Genomic DNA, 25,267 nt, shown 5'->3' with positions numbered 1-25,267 from the left:
GGACAAGAAACAGCACCCACATTTACATATTCATCTCCAATTCACACTTATCCCCAGAACTCCAGACTCTAAGATCCAACTGCCTTTATGATATCACTGTGTATATGTTTAGTACACATCTCCTACCTAACATAGCCCAGATAGAATGCTTAACTTCCTACTATCCAAAACTTGCTCCTTCCCTAGTATCCCTCATCTTGGTTAATATCAATACAATTTAAGCCCTGACTCTAGCCTTCATCCTTCATTCCTCTTTTTTCCCTCACTTCTATCCAATTCACTGGGGGGTTCTGCACACTCTCCAAAATATAGTCTGAATGGGACCCACTTCTCTCCACCTCCACTCAGTGGTCAGTCCAAGCTGCCATCATCTCTCACCTAAACTGTGTAATAGGCGCTGAGTCTCTCACCTCTTCTCCTGCCCCATTCCTCTCATTCTCTACAATGCAGGAAGAACGACCTTTTCAAAACATACATCAGATCAGCTTAAAGCTGTCAATGATTTCCATTTTATAACAGATCCAACCTTTTTATAAAGTGCTTTAGGAGCCAGCCTCTGCCTCTCTCTCTAACCTCATCTCATACCACTCTCTCCAAATCTATTCCCTAGCCACACTTTCCTTCTTGGGGTTCCTACCCACAATGAACTTCTTCGCAGCCCATCTCCTCTTCCTATCTGATCCCTGCCTGATGGATTATTTAGCTTCATCTCAATCTCTGCTCAAATACCATCCCCTCTGAGCAGCTTTCACTTATATCCAACCCAAATCAGTGACTCAGTTGCATTAATTCTTTTACCATTAATTAAAAAAAAAAAAAAAAAAAAAAAAAAAAACTCTCTTTCCTGCCTAGAATATGAGCCCTGTGAGAGTTGGGACTTCTCCCATTGTTCACCACTGTTTCCCTGGTGCCTTGTATAGAACCTTCTAAATGTAAATGGCTTACCCATATTTGAAGGGTGAATGAATGAGTGAGTTTGAGACTGCTTCCCAGTATTGTTAGGTCTGCCAATTTTTCAGGAGAAACAAGTAATAAGGATTTTTATATAAAAGCTCGTAACTTTTTCACCTTGGCAACTCATTTATTTTTAAAAATTGTGACTCAAAAGAATCATATGTGCAAGCCAAATTGAGTCACTGAGCCACCGCTTTGTGACTCCTATATTAAAGTCTATGTTCCAACGTTATTTTAAAAGGAAAATATTTGGTGGCAAGGAGGAAAGAGCAAGTACCCAAATGTCCATCCTCAAGTGACCTTCTTAAGACTGCAGTGGGATGATTTCACTCCTCATTTTCTAAAACACTGCATCTGAAGCTTTCTATGAGCCAGAATTCATTAACTTCTTTTGTTGCTTTTTTGCAGTGGAGGGTGCAAACTCGATACTAGATCATCATAATCTACTTTTCCATTTTTACAAAACTTGTTTAGTTTCATTCAAATCTCCAATGTCCTTTCTGTGGTTTTCTGCAGTCTTCATCTATTTGAAATCCCCTAACTGACAGCATTTGCTTTGACACATCACACACCATGGAAAATTACAGGCTGGTGTTGTAGCTGATTGTGTCAGCATGTATTTGTGAATACCATAAAGCACTGAAATGAGACATATTGCACTCCCTAATATAGGAGGTAATTTGTTTTTTGGACGGCCTGGTATTTGTGACATTCATTAGTGAGAGATGCAATAGGAAATAGAATTACACAAATGGGAGTTTCATGTTATATTTGCTATCTGGGAGGTATACGTGATATATGGTGCTCCTGTGCTCCCCAGCCTCCTGTACTTGGTGCTGAGATGCTGTTTCAAGCTTTTGTGTCTCACAGTCTGGACAAGGGCACAAGCTTCTTCTCCAGGAGACCTGGTTGGAGCACAGGGAGAGGGAAGGTTCAGTCCCATTCATCCTAATTTCCCTTCTCAGGTGTACCCAGTTCTCAGGAAACCCTTGAACAATAGGGAGATTCCGCGAACTGAGTAGGGAGGTATTTTTCCCCTACAATTGAATCATGGCAATCTTTCCCCAATTTGCAGAAATAAATTTAAGTTATTAGAGAGCTCAGTTTAAGAATTCTTTTTTCTTCCACCAGCCCATATTTTCTTTTTCCCGAAAGCTTCTGTAGCCAGTATGGCTTAGTTTGCTAGAGTGGGTGGGGAGGAAGAGGACCCTAAGTATCCATGCTCACATGTCATTGTTCTGTGCTCAGCGTGTCAGGCTCAACCTAGGCAAATAATTAAGAGTGCAAGCTCTGGAACCGAACTTCCTGGCTTTATTCCTCACTAGCAGTATGGCTTTGGGCAAGTTAGTTAGCCAAGTTGTGCCTCAGTTTCCTTATATGTAAAGTGGGAAAGAGTAATGCTACCTATCTCATGGGGTTGCTGTGAGATTTTAACAAGTTTTAGATACAGAGAACCTAGTACCTAAAATAGTGCTGGGGTGTAATAAACCCTCCTTTGTAAGAATGTGGTAGTATTATTAAATTTGGTAGAAAGAGAGTGGGTTTTAGAAAAGACCAGTTCCATTCTGGGCCCTGCCACTTACTTATGTGCCTCATGGCCTTGGACAAATCACTTATCTCAGTTTTACAGATGAGGAAACCAAAGCTCTGAGTGTTTACGAAGACTTACCTTCCAGGGTTATTTTGAAGAGCAGCAATAAAGAATGTAGCACACCTAGTACAGGCCTGGCTTTGACGAGGAACTCATTCAATGAAGACCATAGGCTTATATAAATAATGATAGACCTTCACAATTAATAATGTACTTAAAATATTTTATGGAATATTACTCTTGAGCTGAATGACCTGCCTGAACATTTGCATCGCATTTTCTGCTAGTAAATTTCTCCAAGTTCATAGGCTAGAATCAAATACAACAATATTCCATGTTGTGCTGGAAAGGACCTGGTGAATTCCTAGGCTGCTTAAACAGGTTTAAGGATACGAATAAAAATGTCATGAAACATGCAGGCCAATGAAATCCTGTGCTGTACTTAGAGTGGCTTAACAATTGAAGCTGACAAGTTCAGCCACTTACCTAGTAGGCCACAAATAGAAATAGAGCCAGTTTCATATTCCATCTGAAATTAATCCCAATCTTTTGAAATTCTATTTGGCAGGGACAGTAGAAAACTGATAATTCTCAAGTAAATTTCCCAGATAATACTAAGTAAAGAGTACTAGACAAAGAGCCAATTGTCTTGTTATATTGTTCTGGGTCATCAGGAATCAGGATGACCTTGAGCAGTCATTCAGCTCTCTGAGCCCCCATATTCTCCCTCATAAAATGAATGAGCAGGTAACTAGGCTTCTTAGTTCTAAAATTTTATTATTCTCATTTAAAGATGTGGAATTGACTACATGAACAGGAGTCCATGGAAGTTTTTCTTACACCAATTGATGGCCATAGACATGTTAAGGAGTTTTGGGGTTATGGAAGCCTGCCTACTTCTGTGGGTCAAGGTGTCTACGGCTGGGCCAGAAAGAAAGTCAGTTGAAAATAAACTCTTACCTTTTAACTTCTTTGGCATCACTTGCGATGAAAAATCCTAAAGTACCTTCTTGGATCTTAAGATGGTTTCCAGGATTAATTAATATACTGCTCAGTGAACAAAAACAAACAGAGAAGATACATTTGTGAGGTCACGTTCTGAATAAAACCTTGAAGGCTACACCATACTGTTGTGTTTATAGGGGGCCCACTAGTCTAGAGCTTTCCCCAAAGATTTTGTCCAGAGCCCAATGCCCACTGCCCCATACATTTAGTTGGATAATGCCATCATTAAGCACTACTGCTTACTTCCCAGGTTGGCATGCTCACAGTTGAGGAAATCAAAGCAAATCAAAGTTTTAGGGCCTGGGTTTATATAATGGGGCAGTCTAGCTGCCATCATGGGCATATGATTTGAAGCAAAGTCCATCAGAATACATTCCTTTTGAAACTGCTATTGGTGGTCAACACAGAAGCATTATTGGCCTGATGAAACTATTGCTACAACAATTTTCCATTAAATGACAGAGCATTAATGGGACCCCTATATGTATACATAAACATACATGTAAACACACCACATATTATCGCGGGGAATGGTACAAGACACCCGTAACCAATGCAGAAGCAAACCGAACATCTTCATGACATTGCTAAGGACATGGAAATTGATTCCATGTACAGCCTTTATAGGAAGAATTGGATTTACCCAAACAGTTTTTTTTTTTTAAGTTAGCAGTTGGATATACTTAACGATTCCAGTCTGCTGTTTATAAAAACTTACAGGGTGTTTGAATAAGATGTGTGTCTAGCATGTCCTAATTGAGGCAAATTGAGAAAACAAATGCAAACCACCCCTTAAAAAAACTTGCCCTGCAGAGAAGTGGGAATCTAAATATACATTGTCCTATTTCAAAGTGGCGTAAATAGATTAGCTGGCCAAGATATGTTTGGACTGACAGAAGAGATAAATGTATCCTAATCTAATAAATGGATGAAACAAACAACTTTAATTTTTTGCGGATCAAAAGCAGAATACAAGATTGTCTGATGCACAGACTGAGAAGAGACTTCAGGCTTAATGGATACTGAATTTAGGGACTCTGAATGAAGCAACAGAAACAACAGAGGTACTCCTTGTTCTGAAAAGATGTTACTTAATAAGGTAATAGACATTTGGAATCAGTCTAAAGGAAGTTTTCAGCTGCCCCAAACAATCAAAATATAGAGGATGGTAATTAACACATAATTTTTTTTTTTAGGTAAACCATTTCAGAAAAGTGTTGTGGTCAGTGAAGTGATATGTCTGTAGTCATACAGGAAGGACACAGGTGAACCTTTGTTCACCTGGTTGGGAGACCTCTGAGCAGATCATTATTGCAAAATAATTGTCTGTGGTCACAAGAACATCCACCATTACTTATAACAAGACCTGACAGGAGGAAACTGTACTTGTGTCATGGCTATTATTAACACTCAATAATATCAAAAGGCTATGAAGATTTAACTGTTCAGCCCTACAACCACAGGCAGCAATGAGATTCCTCCCAAATCAGAGAGCAGCAGTCCACACTAATAGCATGGCCTGCACTGAGCAGCAGCTCTCCATAAGCACCTCCTAATGACCCCTCCGCCAACTCTTCACATGGGTATAATGAGCCCTCTGGCTTCATGCAATCACGAGGGCAAAGTGTCAGAGCTCATACAGTTTAGATGAATTTATCTTTCAAAGCCAATTCAGTATGATGTTTTAGAAGGGCAGGATTCTAAATTTTGCACATTTTTTTTTTTTACCTCCTTTCCTGCAAGGCAGTTTTAACATGCCCTGGCTCTGCAATCAGAATTTGGGTCCAAATTCCAACGCTACCCCTTAATAGCTGTTTGACTTTGGGCCAGTTACTAAATCTCCCTAGAACTCAACTTTCTTACCTACAAGAGGTGGATAATGGTAATAATAGTCTTTAGAGAATTGAGTGAGATGATGTATAGAAGGCTCAATGCATGTGAGTTATTGTTCCTTTTCTTAATTCTTGTAAAGAAAAGCCAAAGTGTATTTCATTTTCAACAAAGTTATCAGAGATTTTCTCTAGATGACCCCATGGAATATAACACAGGTTTCTTATCAAAATACCTTGCCCATTAATGAGATGAAATTATAGAGTAAAGAACTGTACACTACAGAATAATGTATAAGGACTTACACAAAAAATTCCATGCACTCTGGAGCCTAAAGGAGCTAGTTCCTTAAAGTTATAAAAGCCCACATTTTGACATTATTCATATAAAAAATGCAAGAAAAATTCTGAGAGGAAAAAAAATCCTATCATGATTTGAACAACAGAATTCAAAAGGAAAAATCTGACCCACATCAAAGTCTTGGTGACATATATGAACCAAACGAGCATCACATAGAATGCTGTTTCCTTTTTTCACATTATGTGCTTCATTATTCTTTATCAACAATGAACAAGAATTAGCCTACAATGAACATTTAGAATTGGCATTGTAGAGAGTGCAGGTTGAGATAATTTATTACAGCCTTTGAGCTTGCTTTAGTACAGTTAGTGCAGTGGAGAAGAAAGATTTGGGGCTCTGATGTAAAGCACATTTGTGTTTCAGGTTTGCTGCTGATGTTGGTTAAGGGCTCAGGCACATGAATCAGGTCTCACCTCTTTGGGTCCTGGCTTTATAAATGCAGGTAAGCCTCATACTTCTCATCTATAAAATGGGTGAATAATTGCTAGTTTACAATGTCTCTAAGAGAGTTAAAGAATGTACCATGTGCAACATGACTGACACATAGAAGGTCTTAAATTCATAGTTGCTACTCTCAGTGAGTTAGGTGATTATAAAACTGAGAGGTAAATAAATGCTCACAGAACTATTACTCTCCACTTTGTCCTTGCTGCTAATAAATGACCCAGGAGGTGCCCTATTGTCATTGGAAGACTTTTCCACTGACTGCAAGGAAATCCAAAACATTTTATCCCTACACAATATCTGGTGGTCAGCTAATTTAGACTGACTTTTGTCTGCATAGTGAAGTATCCACTATTCCTTAAATCTATGTCTGATTGTGTAAGGAACCAAAAGCATCTCTAATTGCCTCACAGATCATGTGGATTCCAGGATGCCCTCTTATTCCCTGTGAACAGGGGTGAGGGGGGTTAAACCATCCCCATGTGAGATGTGAGGCAGAACCATTTGCAGATACTGAGCTAAGGCTAAGGCAGCCTTCTGGGTGGGAATCTAAAGAATGGACCCAGCCCTTGAATCAATGAAAGAAAGAAATCTAGATACATAAAGATGCTCTTGGTGCTGAAGCACCAGGAACTACATTACTGGTTTTATATATATATACTTATTTTAGACATTAAGTCTTCTATACACATTCCAAATTTAGAAAGTTTAAATAAAATGCTAATCCCTCTCTTCTTCAAAAAATAAAAAGACAAGGATTTTGGATAGTGGTGACTTTCTCCCCCTTTTGCCTACTATCTTTAGAATTTGTTATTGACCTTCTAATAGGAATACATAAATTTTTCCAAGGATCTCTGATCTCTTTAGGAGAGTATCCAATGTTAAGTTTGTTTTGTTCTAATGACTGCCAACAGTCTCTCTCCCTGTGCGCCACTCTAAATCAGTTCTCTGGCTCCAACTTTATGTAATTCACTAGTTTATCAGAGATAAACTTCAACATGTGTCATGTGAAGAATCATGAAAATCTCTAAGAGAAAAAACCTATATATCCATTAACAGAATTCCAACAAGGACATCTTGGCAGAGGTGGACTTTCCCTCATTTCAAGGACTATATAAATTATCCTTTCTTCTTTGACCTTACTGGTTTCAACAGAAAACATCCAGTGACAGCTGGAAGCACAGGGCTAATGTGGTCCCTTCAAGGATACTTGCTGTCTCTGTTTCTTTTGCTCTCAGACTAGTTTTAAGTCTCCACTTATTCTGTGTTTACTCACCTCCTACATGGAGCAAATATGTATTTTCTGTAAGGAACCCACAGTTGAGTAGAAGGGTACAAAACATGATCACATTCTGTTTACCTTTGAGTTTTTTGGAGTAGCAGGCTTAGAGCATCGCATGCAACAGGCACATTTCAACTATTTGTTGAATGAATAAAAAAAATAAGTTTTTAAAACCTCGTCCCAGAAGTTTTCCTTCTTCACAAATAAGTGGAAAGGAGGTCACAGTTTTCTTTCAAAGAACAAGCTACAATTCTCATCAGTCAGGCTGATTAAAGGAGTGACCACACCTCTGCTAGGGCTAGGGGATTGGCCAATGAACTAGCAATCTCTCAGAGGCATTAAGTATGAATATGTAAATATCCCAATGTGTAAACAGCATGCCACTTGTGAAGTTAGAGCAATTGATTTCAACATTGAAAGCAAACCTTCAAAGAGAAATATGGGTTCCTACACATAAAACACATCTACATGGAATTGGCTAACGGGGCTCAGTCCCCATGGGGAAATGTCTCTATCAGGTCCCTCCATGAGAGCAGCACCATGTCTCAAGTTGTATCACACTTCATCGGGTATTTCTTGCTAAACACTGGGTCAGGTTGGAAGACTGCAGCTTGATGGAGGAAAGAAACAATTCCTTTCTCCACCACTTGTGCATAACTGGGAGACATCTAGTTTTGTCTTCAATCATTGTAAACTTTACTTGTTTCCTGTTTCTGGAGACAGCCAATGATTGGTAATTCAACTGAAACAGATATTGTTTAAGGAAACGTCTATCCATTACAGGTAAATATGGTAGATATATATTTCTCTCCTCTCCCTTTCATTTTTGGTAGGTGTAATGTACCATTCCTCAGGCAATTTTTTAAAAAAATAGCATGACTCATATGAGAACATAGTTTGTACTTGATAACGTAGTAATTATATTTGTGTCTAGCAAGCTAATGGGACTTCATTAACTAAAGCAAGCAAATAAGAACCATCTAGGGTTTCCGTTCATGCTGTGCCCAGATGAATCATGCCATTGAGAAGAGGCTTCTTTGATCACACAAGTTCATATACAATGACTCTCAGTTGGAACTTTGTTTGAACCAATTGTGTCTCCTCTCAGGGAGTATGACTGCATTTGTAGTTTATAGGCCATGTGCAGGCACAGTTTGGAGAAACCCCACATCTCAAATCTTATCACCTTTCTGGAACTTTTCATTTTTTCTGGGCTTTAAAATACGTGCTGCTGGAGTCCCACACAACTAGACACACACACTGTTACTTTCGGATACCATTGGAGACACAGTTGTGTATTTCATGTGTCAATATACTTAAGCCCAGTTCACTCACACACAGCACGATAAAGATTGCTCCCAGTTGGTCAGACTCAAATGACTGCCACTGTGGCCCACCAGAGATACTGGTGAGGACTTACTCAGCCTGCATCCATCTCGATAACTTTAGAAATGGCATTTTCAAATATATTTTGCACATACAAAAAATATTAGCCATATGGGATGGGGAAGAAAGAGGTGATCTAGAAAGGATAATGCTGGATATTTGGTTCTGGGAGCAAGCCAAATCATTTTCTGGTATACTTAAGACAAGTCATGCCTACATCACAACATGCCTTCACCACAAGATAAAAGGACTCAAAGGCCAAAAGCCAACAGCAGAGGTGCAACCACTGTGGACCTTTAAGATGCAAAGTGTTGCAGTAACTTCTCGCAGTTGGATCATATCAATAATGCCAAACTGACAGGAAGCCACCTCTATACACATGTACTCCAAAAATCACAGAAAAACCAGACTTTGGAAAGAGATACAGACAAATACACACACACACACACACACACAAACACACACAATTACAAACACAAACACATGATAGTGATTACAATCACGGACAAAAGTAACTTGAAAAGATGAACAAGTAGGCATCTCAATAGTATGTTTTCAACAATATTGTCTTAGAGAACACATTATTGAAAAGCTGTCCTGGAACTATTAACCCAAAAGTTTATTTTTAAATGCCCTTGATGATGATTTAGTCATGCTTCATGCAATGTAAAACAGCAGCAAAACAGGATGAAATCACATGGTGAAATTGAGAAGCTTTGTATTAAGAAATATGCCCAAACACACTAGGAAAAAAAGAGCCATGAGTTTGTCTTAATAAACAGTACTAACTCTGTAAATCAAGTGTGATAATCTGGCAATTTAATAGCAGTGTTCTAAGTCTATACTGAGCACTGCCTGAGAAATAAAATATTCAAAATGTTATCACCAAAATAAATGTAAGGAAAAATAGAAGTGTAAGGGCTTGGTCTCTGCTTTGTGGATAAAAGGACATGAACTCTGCTCTATAGACAAGAAACTCAACACAGGGAGGAGGAGGTCACCGGGAATGTGGATGTAGTATGTAGACAAAATGGCGCCAGAGTCCAATGGACACCAAGACACATCAGGACAATACAGAAACAGACACAAAGGGCTGGAGAGAAGCATCCTCCTGTTCAACTTTAATAGTATTTGTTCCCATTATTTGTGCCATGACTGAAAACAGGAGTGTGCCTTTCTTTTTTTAGGTTTCCTGCAAAGAAGTTAGTGCGTCATCCAAAAGAACCAACAAATCAAACAGGAACAGAAATAGGCTACTTCCAATTTATGTACTCTAGTTGGAGAGGGGTGTATATATATGTATATATATACACACACACATATATATAATATATATACACTAGACAAGGGAATGAGATTATATATACATATATATAATCTCTCTCTTCTTGAATTCTTGGCAAATGGTTAGTCCTGTGGTTAGGAGTGAAGATAGAGGGTGGAGGTTGGAAGAAAAGTTAACGAAGAGTGCATACCGCTTTCGGCTTCTGCAAAACGACAAGAAAAGAATTTAAAATCAAACAATTTGGTAATAAATTGACTGACACCAAAAGGAAAGAAGGAATAAAACCTTTGTTTCAAATCACTTGAAGGATGCATGTGAAAACAAGGTTTTTCGGCAAAGCATGAAAACAGTATCATGGGGTGAAACCAACAACAAAGAAGGTAGTTAAACACAGGTTAAGGAAGGTGGGAAGGAGAAGCAGGTCCTTTGAATTTTCACACCCAGTCGGTTAGAAAATGTGAGAGGAAAAGAAGTGGGACATTTTAAATAAAGAAGAACATTAAAAGTATTATCTCAGGGAAGATTTTTAAAAATTGTTTATCTTTAACATGGATATTGTGTTTGATAAGTCCTGTGTTTTCTCAGAGGCATGATCCACATTCCCTCAAACACACCTTTTTCCACAAGAACCAATGTGCTTCCACACTGAGACCAAGCCACATTTGAGAATTAAAACTGGCAACTGCACAAAGAAAGCCCAAACAAAGCCAAACAAGTCCTTTTTGCCCTTTTCTGAAAAAAAAAAAAAAAAAAAAAAAAAAAAAAAATATATATATATATATATATATATATATACACACTAAAAATTATATCTATAAATATGGCTTTGTTGAAAACATCTCAGAAGTGTGACTCAATTGAAGGGCCCATCCAAGAAAAGTTTCGTCTTCAGGGAGTGCTCTGAGTTAATTTCTTAGAAGAGTGACACTGAGTTCACGATGAACCATTAACAGCCTTTCGCTCTTTTTGTCTCCTTGGGACCAAAAGGCAATGAATGAGAGACAACTGCTCAAGGTTCAGGGTGCAATCTCCTGCAGTCAGATTATTCCAGAATGGTAAAAACACTATTCAGCATCAACATCACCCACATCATGATCTTTTTGTTTGAAAGATGCACAAAAGTAAATAGAGAACATTGAATTACACCAAGATTTGCTGACTTGGCAACACGGAGAATATCATTTGCAAAAATCCAGGATACAAACAGTTCCCCTACACAGGTACAAGTGAGTATTGGCAAAAACATGGGTAAACAGTAATCCCAGAAAACTCCACCTCATCTGCTGAACAACAAATAACCAGGACTCTCAGTTTTTGCAAATAATATTCTTCACTTTGCCAACATGAAAAAGAAAATATTTATCTACCTACATACTTGTTAACTGCTACAGCCATGTTCTACATATGGCCACCAAATCTACCATTTTTTCTTCCTTTTGGTTGATTTGGGTTTTCAAAATAGCTTAACATTTGATCAGATTGACTTTGTGAGCAATCTGATCTGGTAGTTAACGTAAAAGAAAACATTGGATTGATCTGTTTACAATCCAGTGTTTTCTTTTCTTCTGTTTTGCCTTGTCATAGACACAGACTGTACATTTGAAAGTCTGGCTATATTGGGTTATTCACCCAGATAAGGAAAACTCCTTAGATGATGATAAAAGGAAATGTCTAGTCTTCCCCTGTACTCTGCTCAGGTATTAAGGTATTTGTTGGAGGGATCTGCACTCTACATTTGGGCATCTGCAGGATCAAAAAAATGAACTATAAGGAATAGACTATGGGTGTCATTTCACAGAACAAAAGCTTGAGCATTTCTCAATGAGCTCTCTTTCTTCCAAAACTATTGACAAGAATTGGGAAGCAAAAAAATCTTCTCTATTTTATCTGTAAGGCGTACAGTACTCCATCAGCAAAAATTTTTGTTAGCATGATGCTTCCCACCTCCAGCATGAACTCATATATTGACTGGGATGTTATCTATTTCAACCAGACACAGTCCCTCATCAGTCTGATTTGCACATAATTAAGTGTAAAATAAATAAATAAAGAGAGCTCCTGCCTCTGAGCCCCACTCTCCTGGCTCATTTACATGAAGCTGATATTCTGCCACCTGGATTTTGGTTGCACCGGGAGAAGCACATATGGTACACAATAGGCTGCTTGTAATTTGGCTATCAAGAGAGCTGGTGTCTCCCCTCACAGCTCTACCCCAAGGCTGCTGTAAAGGAGGCCAGAGTCCACCTGCCTTTTGCTCACAGCAGTAAAAAAAGGGTTTTAAGGTCTGGTTTAACACTTAGAAGGTGAAAAGCCCAGGTCGGCATGATCAGGTGGAGATATTTTGTAGGACTCATCCCTCTTCCCTGGAGAAACACTCTCTGAATGCCCAGCAGGGCTTTGGATGCCAGGCTGGTCTGGCATAGAAGCTGCAGTGTCCGGGGGACCCTCGAAATGTGCTCTAGGGTCAGAGAGGTGTTACATGGTTCCATGCAGATAAATAATTCACAAGAAAGCAGAAGTGAACCGACCGTTCTCAGAATGCACTCTCACCACCAAAAGTGTCAGCCGGCCGCTGGGTCACCGCAAACTTACCGGCTCTCTCGGTTGGCAGACTTGTACTCAATGGCTATCATTAGGAGCTTGAGCTTCACAAAACACAGCCTGCAATGAGATGGAGAAGCCTCCCAATCAGTGCTTCTGAATGACCAGAGCCACATAAAAAACACTATGACGATCTTTCAGTCTCCTAATGCAATCATTGTCCGAGGGGGATCCTCATTCCACCGGCACTGCGCCAAAGGGAGGGGTGGAAGCAGCACCTCCCCATCTTCCCTGTTAAACCTGATTTCTTGCAAGTGATAAGGTGCTGGATGCTCAAAGTGCAAATTGCACTCAGGTCTGGCTGTCTAGACACAGAGCCCAAGCAGGGATTTGTGCCTGGGGATTTACACTGGGCCAGATTCATTAGTTACTCGGTCGGGTAGTAAAATGTTAACTACAGGGGGAGGGAAAGAGTTGGACCAGCTGGACCTGTTATTTGGATTCCATTTCAGTCTTTTGTAAAAATGGCTCATATTGTTGTTCTGAACAGACCCCTGTGTGCTTGGAATGATGGTAATAATACTTGGCCTCTGTGTAGGTGCCCAGCACATGACGATGGCATCGTCACTCCTGGCTCCATCCAAGCTGTCTCACCTCATCTGCCTGGTGCTCTCAACTGCAGAGCAGACTGCTTTAAGGCTGGCTTGTTCCTGTTTCCATCCCTTCCCTTGTGCATCCCCCACTCCCCATCCCTTCTTCTTTCTTCCCAATCCATCGTTCCAGGCCACGTCAACTCTAATCTTCCAAGCAGTAGGTCTTCTCCAGCTTCTGCTACCCTGTGATTTTCTGTTCTCAAAACTCTCCCAGCACCTTATCTGTAAACAAATCACTGAGCCTTTAGTTAATTTTATATTGGCTACGGTCGCTCCCTACTGTTTCACGTGTCTGAACTTTGTCTCCTTAACCAGAGCAACTTCCTTAAGAGTCCTGAACTTGTTTGGAATTCTCCACAGTGCATAGTGAATAGACACACCGATACAGAGAAGCTAAACAAACAAATGGTTTCCATTTACTGGGTTTCAAATCTAAGAAAATAACAAAAGGTGCAGTAAAATGTTTATGCTTAAAGATGTTCAGAGTAAGTATTATTTATACAGAGTAGAAAAATAGAAAACAACCTAAATGTCCAATAATAAGGCAATAAAGTACAATGCAATATAGTATTAGCATTCTAAATGGCTTTTCACAGAATATTGCAAGATATAAGATCAACAAATAATATTATATAAAAAGACATGAACATGTAAATAGAACAAATATATAAAAAGACATGAACATGTAAATGGCACAATACAATTAGATGAAACCATACACTTACATACTTATAGAATAAAAGCTCACATAAACAAAATAATTACATACATGATGTACGACAAGTTTCTACAATGAGTATTACCATTCTGAATAATAGAACATTGATTAACTGATAGATTGAACAATGAGTTTATGCTTATTTATTCAGCTCCAGCATTGTAAGGGGGATAAGGTAATGGGTCACAATATGGGGAGGGCTTCCTGGTGGTTCAATTTAATCCCCTCAATATCCCTAAGAGAAAGCTATTACCCCAATTATTCAGACTTCTATTGATAGCTCCATTTTACACGTGATGAAACCAAGTTTCAGAAAGTCAATGTAACTTGCCTAAGGTGTCTAGCTGATACCTGGCAGGATGCACTATATCTCGATCTCCAGTGAAGCCTATTTTGTACTGGGAGAGACAGACAATAAGCAAATATACAAGTGAATAAATAATAAATTCCTAGATGATGACAAGTTCTATGTTGAAAATAAAATAACCTAAGAATATAAAGAGTAACTCACAAGAGGTATATCATCTGTGACGGTTCAGGAGGAGCATTCTGAGGATGCAGGGAGCCCAACAGCATGATGAGAAGATATGGGGAAAGAGCTTTCTAGGAAGCAGAAACAGCAAGCAGAAAGGCCCTAAGGCAGGGAAGAGCGCTGGGTGTTTGAGGATCAGCAATAAATCCAGTAAGACTGCAGCTGAGTGAGCAAAGTCAAGTGTGACAGTGATTAGGTCAAGAAATGAGGTGGGAACAAGATCATGAGGTCTTTGCTTTCCAGAGCAAGGAGTCTGCAGCTTATTATAAGTGGAATTGGGGGATTTTAGTTGGTTTAAAATAGAAAAGTGACATAATCAGATGTGCTGGATATGGGGATGTGTTGCTTTCAAGGAAAGTACTGCTGAAGGCTTCATGCTCTCCAGGGAGTGAGACCAATTGCTCATTCCTACATGTGAGGTTGTGGTCCCCAGCACTGTTTTCAGCAGACAGTCAGATGTCAAAGGACCACTTCTATCCAGGCATATCTGGGATCTTCTGTGATTTGCAGGTTTTCTGATTCCTGCCAGAAGATTCAAATGACCTGGGCTTTGTGCTGATTGGGCAGCTTGCTGAAACACCAACACACATATCCGACTACAGCTGGAAAATGCCTTCCTTAATTTATGTCCCAAAGAGCACTGATAACATGTACCCTTTATGGGACTGTTACTTCTGGAACTTAAATTGCTTTTAAAAATATATATGTAGCTTATGCAATGTTTATTGAACCAAATTACCAAATTAAGTAACCACTTACCAATGTAAATAGTAGTTAAATACCAAAACATCAGGGAGAAGGCTGATCTTAAACTTAGTATGGATCGTGCAAAGGTTAATTTGCTAATATCCTATGAGCAATGACCAGTCCAATTTGGGACTCTGGTAGTTCATGGGATCAAATATCATCATTGCTTTTATAAACCTAATCCCACTGGTAAGAAGGGAAGTAATAGTTCACAGTAATGGTGAATTATGTCTTCCTAGCTACTACAGTACCATTTACCAACTGGATATAAAAAGAAAAGAGTTTCCTACTACAAGAAAGTCCTAAAATCTATGTGGCCTTGTATTCATTCTTTAACCTTATACGGGATGGTCCTGCAGATCTGAGTCCTCTTCCAGTTTTAAATCCATAACGTCAAAACATTCAAATCCATACCTAAGATGATTCTCCAAAGCCTTATAGAAGTCCCTTTTTAAGAAGTCCTTTGACCCAAAACAAGCTGTTGCCCACTGGCCAAAGGAAAGGAGAGGGATAGAATGATGTGAACAGAGAGAACATAGGCAAGCCGTGCCACAACACAGATTTTCAGATTCAAGCCCTTCAAGACCGGCTGATTCTGCCCTTTCTAGGCAGATGACAAACTGAGGTCCAAACAGAGGAGAGCAATTAGGTCAAGGTCAACTGACTTTTATGTAAAACGCCAAAAGTAGAAATCAAGTCTTTGATGCAATGTGCTGCACAGATGCTTCTCATCAGAAGAGAGGAAATGTAGTGGCAGTCACAAGCCCAACAGGCAGACACATTCTGTTTGGTAAGTACAGTGTTTTTTAAAAAACTGTAAATAGATGCCAACAAGTGAATTCACATAAAAACTGGCTTTTCAGCTTTCCTTGAAAAATCAGATATGGCTACATTGGCACCACATTCTACATGGCTAAAAGGGTGTGAAGCACTTATCCCTCTGGATGGGATGTTTGTTCTCCAATGTGCCACAGTCCCCACCACTCTCTGTTGTCTCAGATGGCCTCACTCTTCATTCTTTGTTGCTAACTGCCTGAACTTTACAGGTATCTAAGTTTTTAATCCCTACTATAATAGGTATCCTCTGGATATTGCAGAATACAAATCAAGTATAATAAACCATGATTTACACTGGAAGCAGAGCTATGGCTCCCTCTGTGAGTGTTCAAATCACACTTTTTTGTTAGATCCTGCCACAGAGAGTTGGCCAATGTCACAATCCTGGGCTTAAGGACTGCATCCTGTTGCAGAGATGCAGCCTCTATTGGAGGTGTCCCGTGGGGAAGAGCAGAGCAAGCTGAGTGAACAGGGGAGCTGGTGTGGTAATGACTTATTTACTTATCTCTTCCCTCTAGACTGAGTTTTTCCTGTACAGGATGCATGCTTTCCCTCACTGGCATTTTGCAAAGTTCAAAGTGTAAGCCTTCAGCAAAGGCTGGATAAATAAATGCATGCATGAATGGGGAGTGAATCTCATAAGTGGCTGGAGTGATGGAGAAAAGACAAAGTGGCAAACTAGGAAAGTCTATGCAGAGAAAGCTTGGAAGTCAGTACAGAATCATGAAATAAGCTGCTTCTTAGCTTGTCTTATTTGTTAGAAGCGGACAGATGGGAAAGGAAGGATACAGAAGGAAATAAAAGTAGTGATATGCTCTGAGAATCTAATTTTTGCCTTCGATCCACAATGCCAAGATGCAAGTCCAATTCTAAAACACAGCAATTTGTCCTTGGGACCTTCTAGAGACCCTCTTATGCCCTTATGTACCCCTTACATTTTCAAGAATATATATACTTTCAGTCTACTCAAAATTGATGTTCTCTGGTTAAACATTTACTCGCATCACTCAGCACCGTTTTTTGGTAAAGAAGAATGGGCATTAGCCATCTAATCCTTATTCTAATTCTGCCTTTACTCAACTTACAGTGTTTCAACATATACAGGATTGGTGTGAAATCAGGAAGCAGGGTGAGGTGAGGTAAGGGGAAAAAAGGAAGCAAGAAAGCCTTCACTATGTGATAAATGGGATAAAATTGGCCATAAGCTAGCAATAATTTAATTCTTGGTTTCTAAAATAAAATGTCCCAATATGTCCAATGCAGGAAGCTGTTGCTGGTTGCAAAAATAATTACAGGGGAATAGAAATGACTTCTTTTTTCAAGAAAAAATGCCACTTGTCACAAAAAGGTCTTAAGCCCGCAATCGGCAATAAAACTGTTGTAATAACAAGTTAGATTGCTTTCTTGATAATTATTAAGTAGAGGTCTACCAAATTTGACAGCGACATTATACAAAGCCTTTTTTTTTTTTTTTTTTTACTGCCAACATCATCTGTTAACTACAGTAGTTTCAACCCAGATGTTCCTGAACAAAGGCTCTTAAGAATTAGAGTCCAACTGTTTCTGTCTACCCAGAGGGAAATAAATTGTTCTTGCCATTAAATCAGCCCCCTTGACTGGAAAGATTACTTGCTGGTGTGAATTAAACATGGAAACCTGTCATAGAGTTTGCACCTTCAGGAAGAACATACAAAGAGGAGGTCTGGGGCTGTTGAAGAGGACTCACCCTACAAGTCAGATGAGGGAGGACGAAAGAAGCAACTGTCATCATTCCCCCTGAACCCAGCCCACCCGAAGCATCAGCCCCTCTTCAGCTATCCAGAGGGCCCCAGGAATGTCACACTGGGACAAGTATTTGAAGTAGATACGGATACAAACAACGCACGTTGGGAAACCAGGTCTTCTGGATCAACGGGTTGGAATGGAAAAGATTCACATTCAGGAGCTTTAATTTAAAATGACAGGTCCTAGAAATCAAAATATCTAGGTAAAGAAACTTTGAAACATCAGGATTTCCAAGACTCAGCACCAAGAAAATAGAAGTGATTTAAAATGTTCATGGAAATGTTAAGACTCTATTTCTCTATGAAGCTTTGATAGGAGTGGAGTGGGAAGGTTTCAGAATATCCCCCCCCCCCCACTTTCTTATTCTCTTTCTCTCTCTCTTTCATACACACACACACACACACTCACACAGACACACCATCTCCACTAGCACACCTAAGACTCTAGAATTTAAAAATACATTACTTAATATAGACAATTAACTTTTGCCTAAAGTGTGAAGAAACTGCATTTTTAGAGAGCCTTGCTATTATTGTTAATGAGAAACATAAAATGAAAGAAAAAACTGTGTGTTTGCTATGAGAACCCAATGTTGAGTCAAAGCCCAAGCGTCCACCCCATTTCCAACAGGACTCCCTCCCTGACCCCTCTGTAGAGAATTCTGGACCCACTACTGCCTCAGTAGCCTGTTACTGAGGATTTCAATAGACTTTAGCGTCAACAGTTTATTCACAAGCACATAGAAGGTCACCTCTTGGGTCTCTGTAGTAGAAATAACCACGAATACTGTATTCACATCTCTATTCATATATGTTCAACCCTAATTACAGTACTCCCCAAACCAGTAGATGAATAGAGCCAGTTCTGTGAGGGGAAAATATTTTTTAAAAAATGAGATCTGCCAGGTGCAGTGGCTCATGCCTGTAATCCCAGCACTCTGGGAGGCCAAGGTGGGTGGAACGCCTGAGCTCAGGAGTTCAAGACTACCCAGGGCAACATGGTGAAACCTTGTATCTACTAAAACTCCAAAAAAATTAACCAGGTGTGGTGGTGCGTGCCTCTAGTCCCTTGGGACCAGAGGCTACTTGGGAGGTTGAGGCAGGAGAATCTCTTGAGCCCCAGAGGACAAGGTTGCAGTGAGCCAAGATCACGCTACTGCACTCCAGCTTGGGCTACAGAGTGAGACTCCATCTCAAAAAAAAAAAAAAAAAAAAAAAAAAAAAAAAAAGAGCGAGCGAGATCTGAGTCTCTCCATAAATTCACTTAAAATGTTCATTTTTACAGTCAGGCTAAAGAAATCTACCATATAACAATTGGGTCTGCCTGGTTTCTTTCTGCTCCATGTTCAAATTTAGATGTCTTTCTCTAAAAACTAATGATTTCACAGAACTCAAGTTAAACTAGCTACAGTTTTCATTGGGCAAGAAGCCCAGCTTTCTCCGGGCAGTCTTAAATTTTAAATTTCCCCAAGCTGCTGGTTTTTAAAGATCTGTCTGTGCAAAACAACATAGGTTGAGAGCATGATTTTCTGAATTTGGGAGGGGAGCACTGAATGCAGGGAGTAGAGGAGGGAATAGAGAATCCCCCTGCACTCTTAAACCAGCACAGTAGCATCCATACTAGCCCCTGGGCTTGGGGACAGAACTCCTGCCCTTCAGCACAGCTGGGGAAGATCTGATCACAGTTCGCCAAGTTACCCAGGCATTAAATGCTCCACATCAAATCTGAATTTTAACTGCTCCATCAGCTGCAGAGGGACAGAGAGAGACACACACCATATTTTAAATACATCTTTTGTCCTAATCCCCTCTGAGCTGTAAAACCAGATACAATTCAGCTTTTATATTTTGCAAATGATGAATGACCAACTAACAAGCTCACCGTGAAATTCAGAACCTAGAACACAGTGTTCTTGAGGCAGCCCAACTGCTGAACCTGTGGTTTTCTGCAGTTCCTCCTTGTCCAGTCCCTCCCCTCCCCTCTGCCCTCCCTGGGGTAGGGGAATGCACCCTCACTTTTGCAAATGCGCATAAAAAACACTGTTATCAGTTTCCAAAAAAAAAATCACAAGTCAAAATAAATCTGATGCATCTCTTTCTCTCATCTAAAGCGGAAATCAATTTGCTCTAACTGGAAAATCTCGGAGACCTATGTGTTGAGAGCGCTCCCTATGGTACTGCGTGGCGCAGTGTCCTCTTAGAATATCCTCTTCCTTCTTTATCCCCCATCTGAATCAAAACTACTGACAAGACACAGCTCAAATGTCATCTCTTCCAGGAAACACCCCCATGTCCCCCCAGCCTACAGGGGGATGTCCCTATAACTCTCAGCATCTCTATCCCAGCTGTGTGCATCTACCAAAGCACTTATCAGTGGGTGCCTAGGTCTTCTGAGGATGGGTACTATGTTCCTTAGCTGGACCGTAAACTCTGGAGGCAGCCAACCCAGGCAAACTGAATATTTTATTTGGCATTTGTTGGCATTTGTAAGTATTCCTATTAATCTTTTCATGCACACATATTTGATCAAATCTAGTAGGCAGTTTCCTCTAGAAGTGGCACCAAGCTTGGCACAATGATGCACATATCCCAATTCATTAAATATCTGGTTAATTGGTGACTAACTGATAAGAGAATTTACTAAAGGTTAAAAGTAAATATAAATTGGATACACATATAGCTCGCAATGTGTTTCTTTCTGTCTAAGTGCTTCTTTTATATTCAATGAGAAAGATAAATGGTAGAGGGAAAAGGAGAGGAGGGAGGGGGGAAAAGACATTAACCAGTACTGACAGATAAGTCATAGCACTCCTATTTCAGAGAAGGAAATTGGGGTAAGCACCTGTAATGGTTAAATATTGTCAACTTGATTGAACTGAGGGATGCAAAGTATTGTTCCTGGGCGTATCTGTGAAGGTGCTACCAAAGGAGATTAACACTGGAGTCTGTGGACTGGGAGAGGTAGATCCATCCTCACTCTGGATGGGCACCATCTAATCAGCTGCCAGCATGGCTAGGATAATGCAGGCAGAAGAATGTGGAAGAACTAGACTTGTGGAGTCTTCCAGCCTTCCTCTTTCTCCTGTGCTAGGTGCTTCCTGCCCTTGAACATCACACTCCAAGTTCTTCAGCTTTTGGACTCTTGGACTTACACCAGTGATTTGCCAGGGGCTCTTGGGCCTTCAGCCACAGACTGAAGGCTACACTGAGAATCTCTTGGCTTGAAATTTTGATAGAGATAGCTTTCGGGGTGGCAGGACCTTCTGCCTCCACTGCCTCTTTTGTTCCCCTTCCTGTTCTCTTGGGAAACAACCTCAAATTTCACCCCTACATCCTGCTCCCATATCTTTTCATAGAATGACTCTCCTAGCTTCTGAGAAAACTCCAAGCTCTCCCAATCCCACCCTGCAAGGGAGCATTTTGCCAGCCCAGAGAAAAAGTACATTTATTTCTTTCCATGCTTTAAGATGTTATTGGCTGCATATTGTTTTAGTGCAGCGCATAATTACAGAAACTGCTCTGAAAATCTGTATATTTTATCTGTGCTTTATGATACTCAGAATATTCCCCAATTCTTTTTCTTCTCTGTGAACCAGCTTAAAACATATTTTGGCATCCTTTATGTCATTTTGAAATTGAATAGCCAATTCTTACTGTAATGAAAATACTTACGTGCCAGCCCAGTGATGTACAACACTACACTCTAATTACGGCTGTGCTTTAATTAACCTGAATTGAAGAGTGTTATCATTAAACTGCTGGTAACTTTGAGTTATGGCTTTTCTTTAATTTAAAGTAGAAAACACAGATAATTAAGCCTCCAGATAATCAAATGCTTGAGGAGAGCTTCAATGTTTTGGGATGTTCCTAAATCTCATTAAATGTCCTTCCTTTATTGATCATTTCTACCTCTGCTGTATCATTGTATTAAACGAATAGTAGCACTAAGTTGTACACATTCTCACTCACATCAGAAGTGGGATATATATATATTTTGGGATATATATATCCCCCCAGAAGTGGGATATATATATATATTCCAGAAGCTTTACTGAGCAAATACTAAATTATCTGACAACAATTTGTCTCCTCCTTGGGACATGTTCCAAATACTAAAATCAATCAAAGGGAATATTCACAGAGCCACTAGTGCCAGGTCTTGAGCTGGCTGAAGGCCAGTGAAGTTCCATACCACCCAGTGGGTCAGGGTTGGCAAACTCACACATCCACAGGGCCAGGCCTGGGATTTATGTGTGAATCTGGCCTGGTTTAAGATATCAGGGAGGAGTGACTACATGACTACACTAACCCCTTTGCTGCATCAAACTGGAGCCAGTTAGCATTCAGAGGAAATGTAGGTCTTGCACTGTCACATTAGATTTTCTAAAGAAGCCAGAAATCTAGTTTTTACGTGAAATACCACTATTTTGAAATATCAGCAATTAGTTTTTATGAAATTAAACACTAATGTAGTCAAACGTACCTTGTGAGTATCTCATTTAGAGCCTGTAGGGGGAGCAGTCCTAACCCTCCAAGTTACCCGTGAGAGGAAACCACTCAGTTACCAGGAGCAGAGTAAGAGAAGGGTGGAAAAGCAAGAAGGGCCTGGGGGTTGGGAAGGGAGCACTCTTGTTGGACACAAACACCAGTTAGGCCAGGGAAACCCCACAGCCAAGGAAGGGGGCTTGACGGAGCCCCTGCTGACGCCCTCACCAGCCTAAGACTCCCTGCAGGCGCTGGCAGCTCGTCTATGTGCTCAGACCACCACCACATTAGAGAGACAAGGCTTCAATTGCCTTTTTATAAAACTAGCTTCCTTTAAAAAGCCTGCTTTCCCCCAGGGCTTTCTATCCTAGGCAGGCCAAGCAAGCTCCAAGGAGGGGGAGATCCCCTGGGACAGCCTCAGTGTTCCAGGACCCAATGCCTCTGAATGGTTAACTCCTCTCAGTGGCAGGAAGAGAAATAGCTCTCAAAGAAAGGCACACATGGGAGTCACAATAGGGCATCCATTTTCAGAAAATAACTCCTTCCGAATCAATTACCTATTCATTTTTCCAGTCCATTTAGCATTTAAACTTTCGCTTAGAGACAGGGTGAGAAATTTCAGTAAACAGCCAAACCATTTTGGATTGCTTAGGGTCTGGGCCCAGGGACTGACAGAGTGCACCTGCTGTGTTCAGTGACAGGAGGCTCCAGGTAAACACGAAGCCACCAAGCGCTCTGCCTCCCTCCCTCCTGCATACAGAAAGAAAACCGCGATACAGAGGAGGCCAAGGGCACCCAGGATTGTCCTCTCCTTTGTGGTAAAGCCCAATCGGTTTTGTTTGGATGTCTTCAGACCTCTCTTTCGGGAAGGTGATTTGGTTTGTAAGTAGGCAGGAAGCGCAAGCAAATGGCTTTTCTTCCTCAGCCCAGTGAGCTCCCAGATCCCCCTGTTTTTCCCCAGTGAGAAGAACACTTGTCAAATCCTTTGCTAAGGTGTCAGGAGATCAGGCTTAATGTTTCACCAACCTCAGGGAGTTTGTGTTTTCAATGGGCACAAAGACCCCATTCATCTTAAACTCAACATCTGAGAGTATTATTTTTTTATTATTTTAGAGATATAATCTCACTGTTATCCAGGCTGGAGTGCAGTGGCGCAATCATAGCCTACTGCAGCCTCAGCCTCCTGGGCTCAAGCAATCCTCCTATCCCAGTCTCTAGAGTAGCTAGGACCATATGTGTGTGCCACCACACACCTGGTTCAAGACACCAGGCTAGTCTTGAACTCCTAGCCTCAAGTGATCCTCCCACCCCAGCTTCCAAAAGTGCTGCAATTACAGACATGAGGATTCTAAGTGAGGAATCTGAGGCACTGTCATGCCTCACGGCAGACATGTAGAGCTCTTGAGGTCATCCCCCATAGGTGACCATCTATTCTACCTGCAGTGGCCATGGCAGGTGGCTTTGATCCATCCTGCTGAGCCAGTAGAAACAGAAGCTAAGACTTGTTATTATTATAACATGGCAGTTGCCTCTGTGGGGGCTCAAGGCCTCCTTCTGTATATTTGGTTCCACATTTCCTCAGCAAAGGGTGAAAGCACTTTGAATGGCTTTATTGCAGTAGCTTCTCTGTTGTCTCTATGATCAGACTTGATTGGAAGACAGATTAAAATTCCTTTCATTGAGGGGCTGGCAAGATTTGTTTTGCCCTATTAGAATCAGACAGGCAGGGGTTTATGCCACTGTTCATAAATGTGTCTACATCACAGGAGGCATGCAGGATAACTGTAGTTCATAAGTTAGCATAAATGATGAATCCAAGTCCAAGACTCTCAGGCCTGTCAAGAAAAGTGGGGCCAGTGGAAATTCCCCAGGCAGAGACCATGTAATGACCCACCCTTCTGTTCCTCACATGGGGCCGAGCACACAGGATACCCTTAGCAATTGTCAAGTGCTCCAACTGTACCCAGCAGAGGTGGGAGGCTTTCTTGCAAGGGGCACATTCGATATCCCTGAGAGCCAAAGAGCATCCAGTTAATGGTCACTTACTCACAAACAGTAGGGAAGGACAGACCCACGAAGGCACTGGAGAGATATTCTGTGTACATTTCATTTGAGACTCCTTCCAAGTAGTATTTCTGCCACGTGTCTTCCTCAATCTGAAGGAAAGGAACACATGCGGAGAGTTTAAAATATGACGGTGGGCTGTAAAAGGGAAACCTGAGTTATACTCTCAGGCAAACAAATGAATGCACTGGTTAGATAATGGTGACCTTTTCGGCAATCAGGAACACAACCTCTGCACCCATATAAAGCCCTCAATGACCCTAAATTCATAAAATGTGTGCCCTCTACAATACCACTTCTTTTTTAACCTGTGTGATTTCTTTCCTTTTTTTTTTTTCTTTTTTTTTTCTTTTTTTTTTTTTTTTTATACAGGGTCTTACTGTTGCCTAGGCTGGAGTGCAGTGGATCATAGCTCACTGCAGCCTTGAACTCCTGGACTGAAGCAATCCTCCTGCCTCAGCCTCTGGAGTAGCTGGGACTATAGGTGTGCATCACCACGCCTGGCAATTCTTTTTCTTTTTCTTTTTAGATACAGGGTCTTGCTATGTTGCCCAGGTTTCTCTCAAACTCCCAGCCTCAAGTGATTCTCCTGCCGCTGCCTCTCAAAGTCCTGGGATTACAGGTGTGAGCCACTGTACCCAGTCTTTAATCTGTATGACTTCTAATAGTGTGGAGACATGGCCACTCACCCACAACATTAGTGGGCAAGGAAATTGATACAACTGTTTTGAAGAGCAATTTTGCAATTACTATAAAAGTTTATAAAAGT

At 40.6% G+C, this 25,267-nt stretch overlaps 1 protein-coding gene across 3 annotated transcripts in view; it reads right to left on the bottom strand.

Moving 5' to 3' along the window:
* Positions 1-25,267, bottom strand: part of KCNMA1 (potassium calcium-activated channel subfamily M alpha 1) — a 304,426-nt gene that overhangs the window by 132,343 nt on the left and 146,816 nt on the right. For all 3 annotated transcript variants that reach the window (XM_030941176.1, XM_030941175.1, XM_030941177.1), the window contains exons 12-14: positions 24,481-24,590; positions 12,730-12,798; positions 3,506-3,592 (exon numbers count right to left, since the gene is read on the bottom strand). In XM_030941176.1, coding sequence (XP_030797036.1) covers positions 3,506-3,592; positions 12,730-12,798; positions 24,481-24,590 — 266 coding nt within the window. The remainder of the gene's footprint in view (positions 1-3,505; positions 3,593-12,729; positions 12,799-24,480; positions 24,591-25,267) is intronic.

The sequence above is a fragment of the Rhinopithecus roxellana genome, chromosome 11 (assembly GCF_007565055.1).
Source record: "Rhinopithecus roxellana isolate Shanxi Qingling chromosome 11, ASM756505v1, whole genome shotgun sequence".
Classification (NCBI taxonomy): domain Eukaryota; kingdom Metazoa; phylum Chordata; class Mammalia; order Primates; family Cercopithecidae; genus Rhinopithecus; species Rhinopithecus roxellana.
Note: the sequence above shows the minus strand (reverse complement) of the source record. Positions and strands in the feature narration are given on the sequence as shown.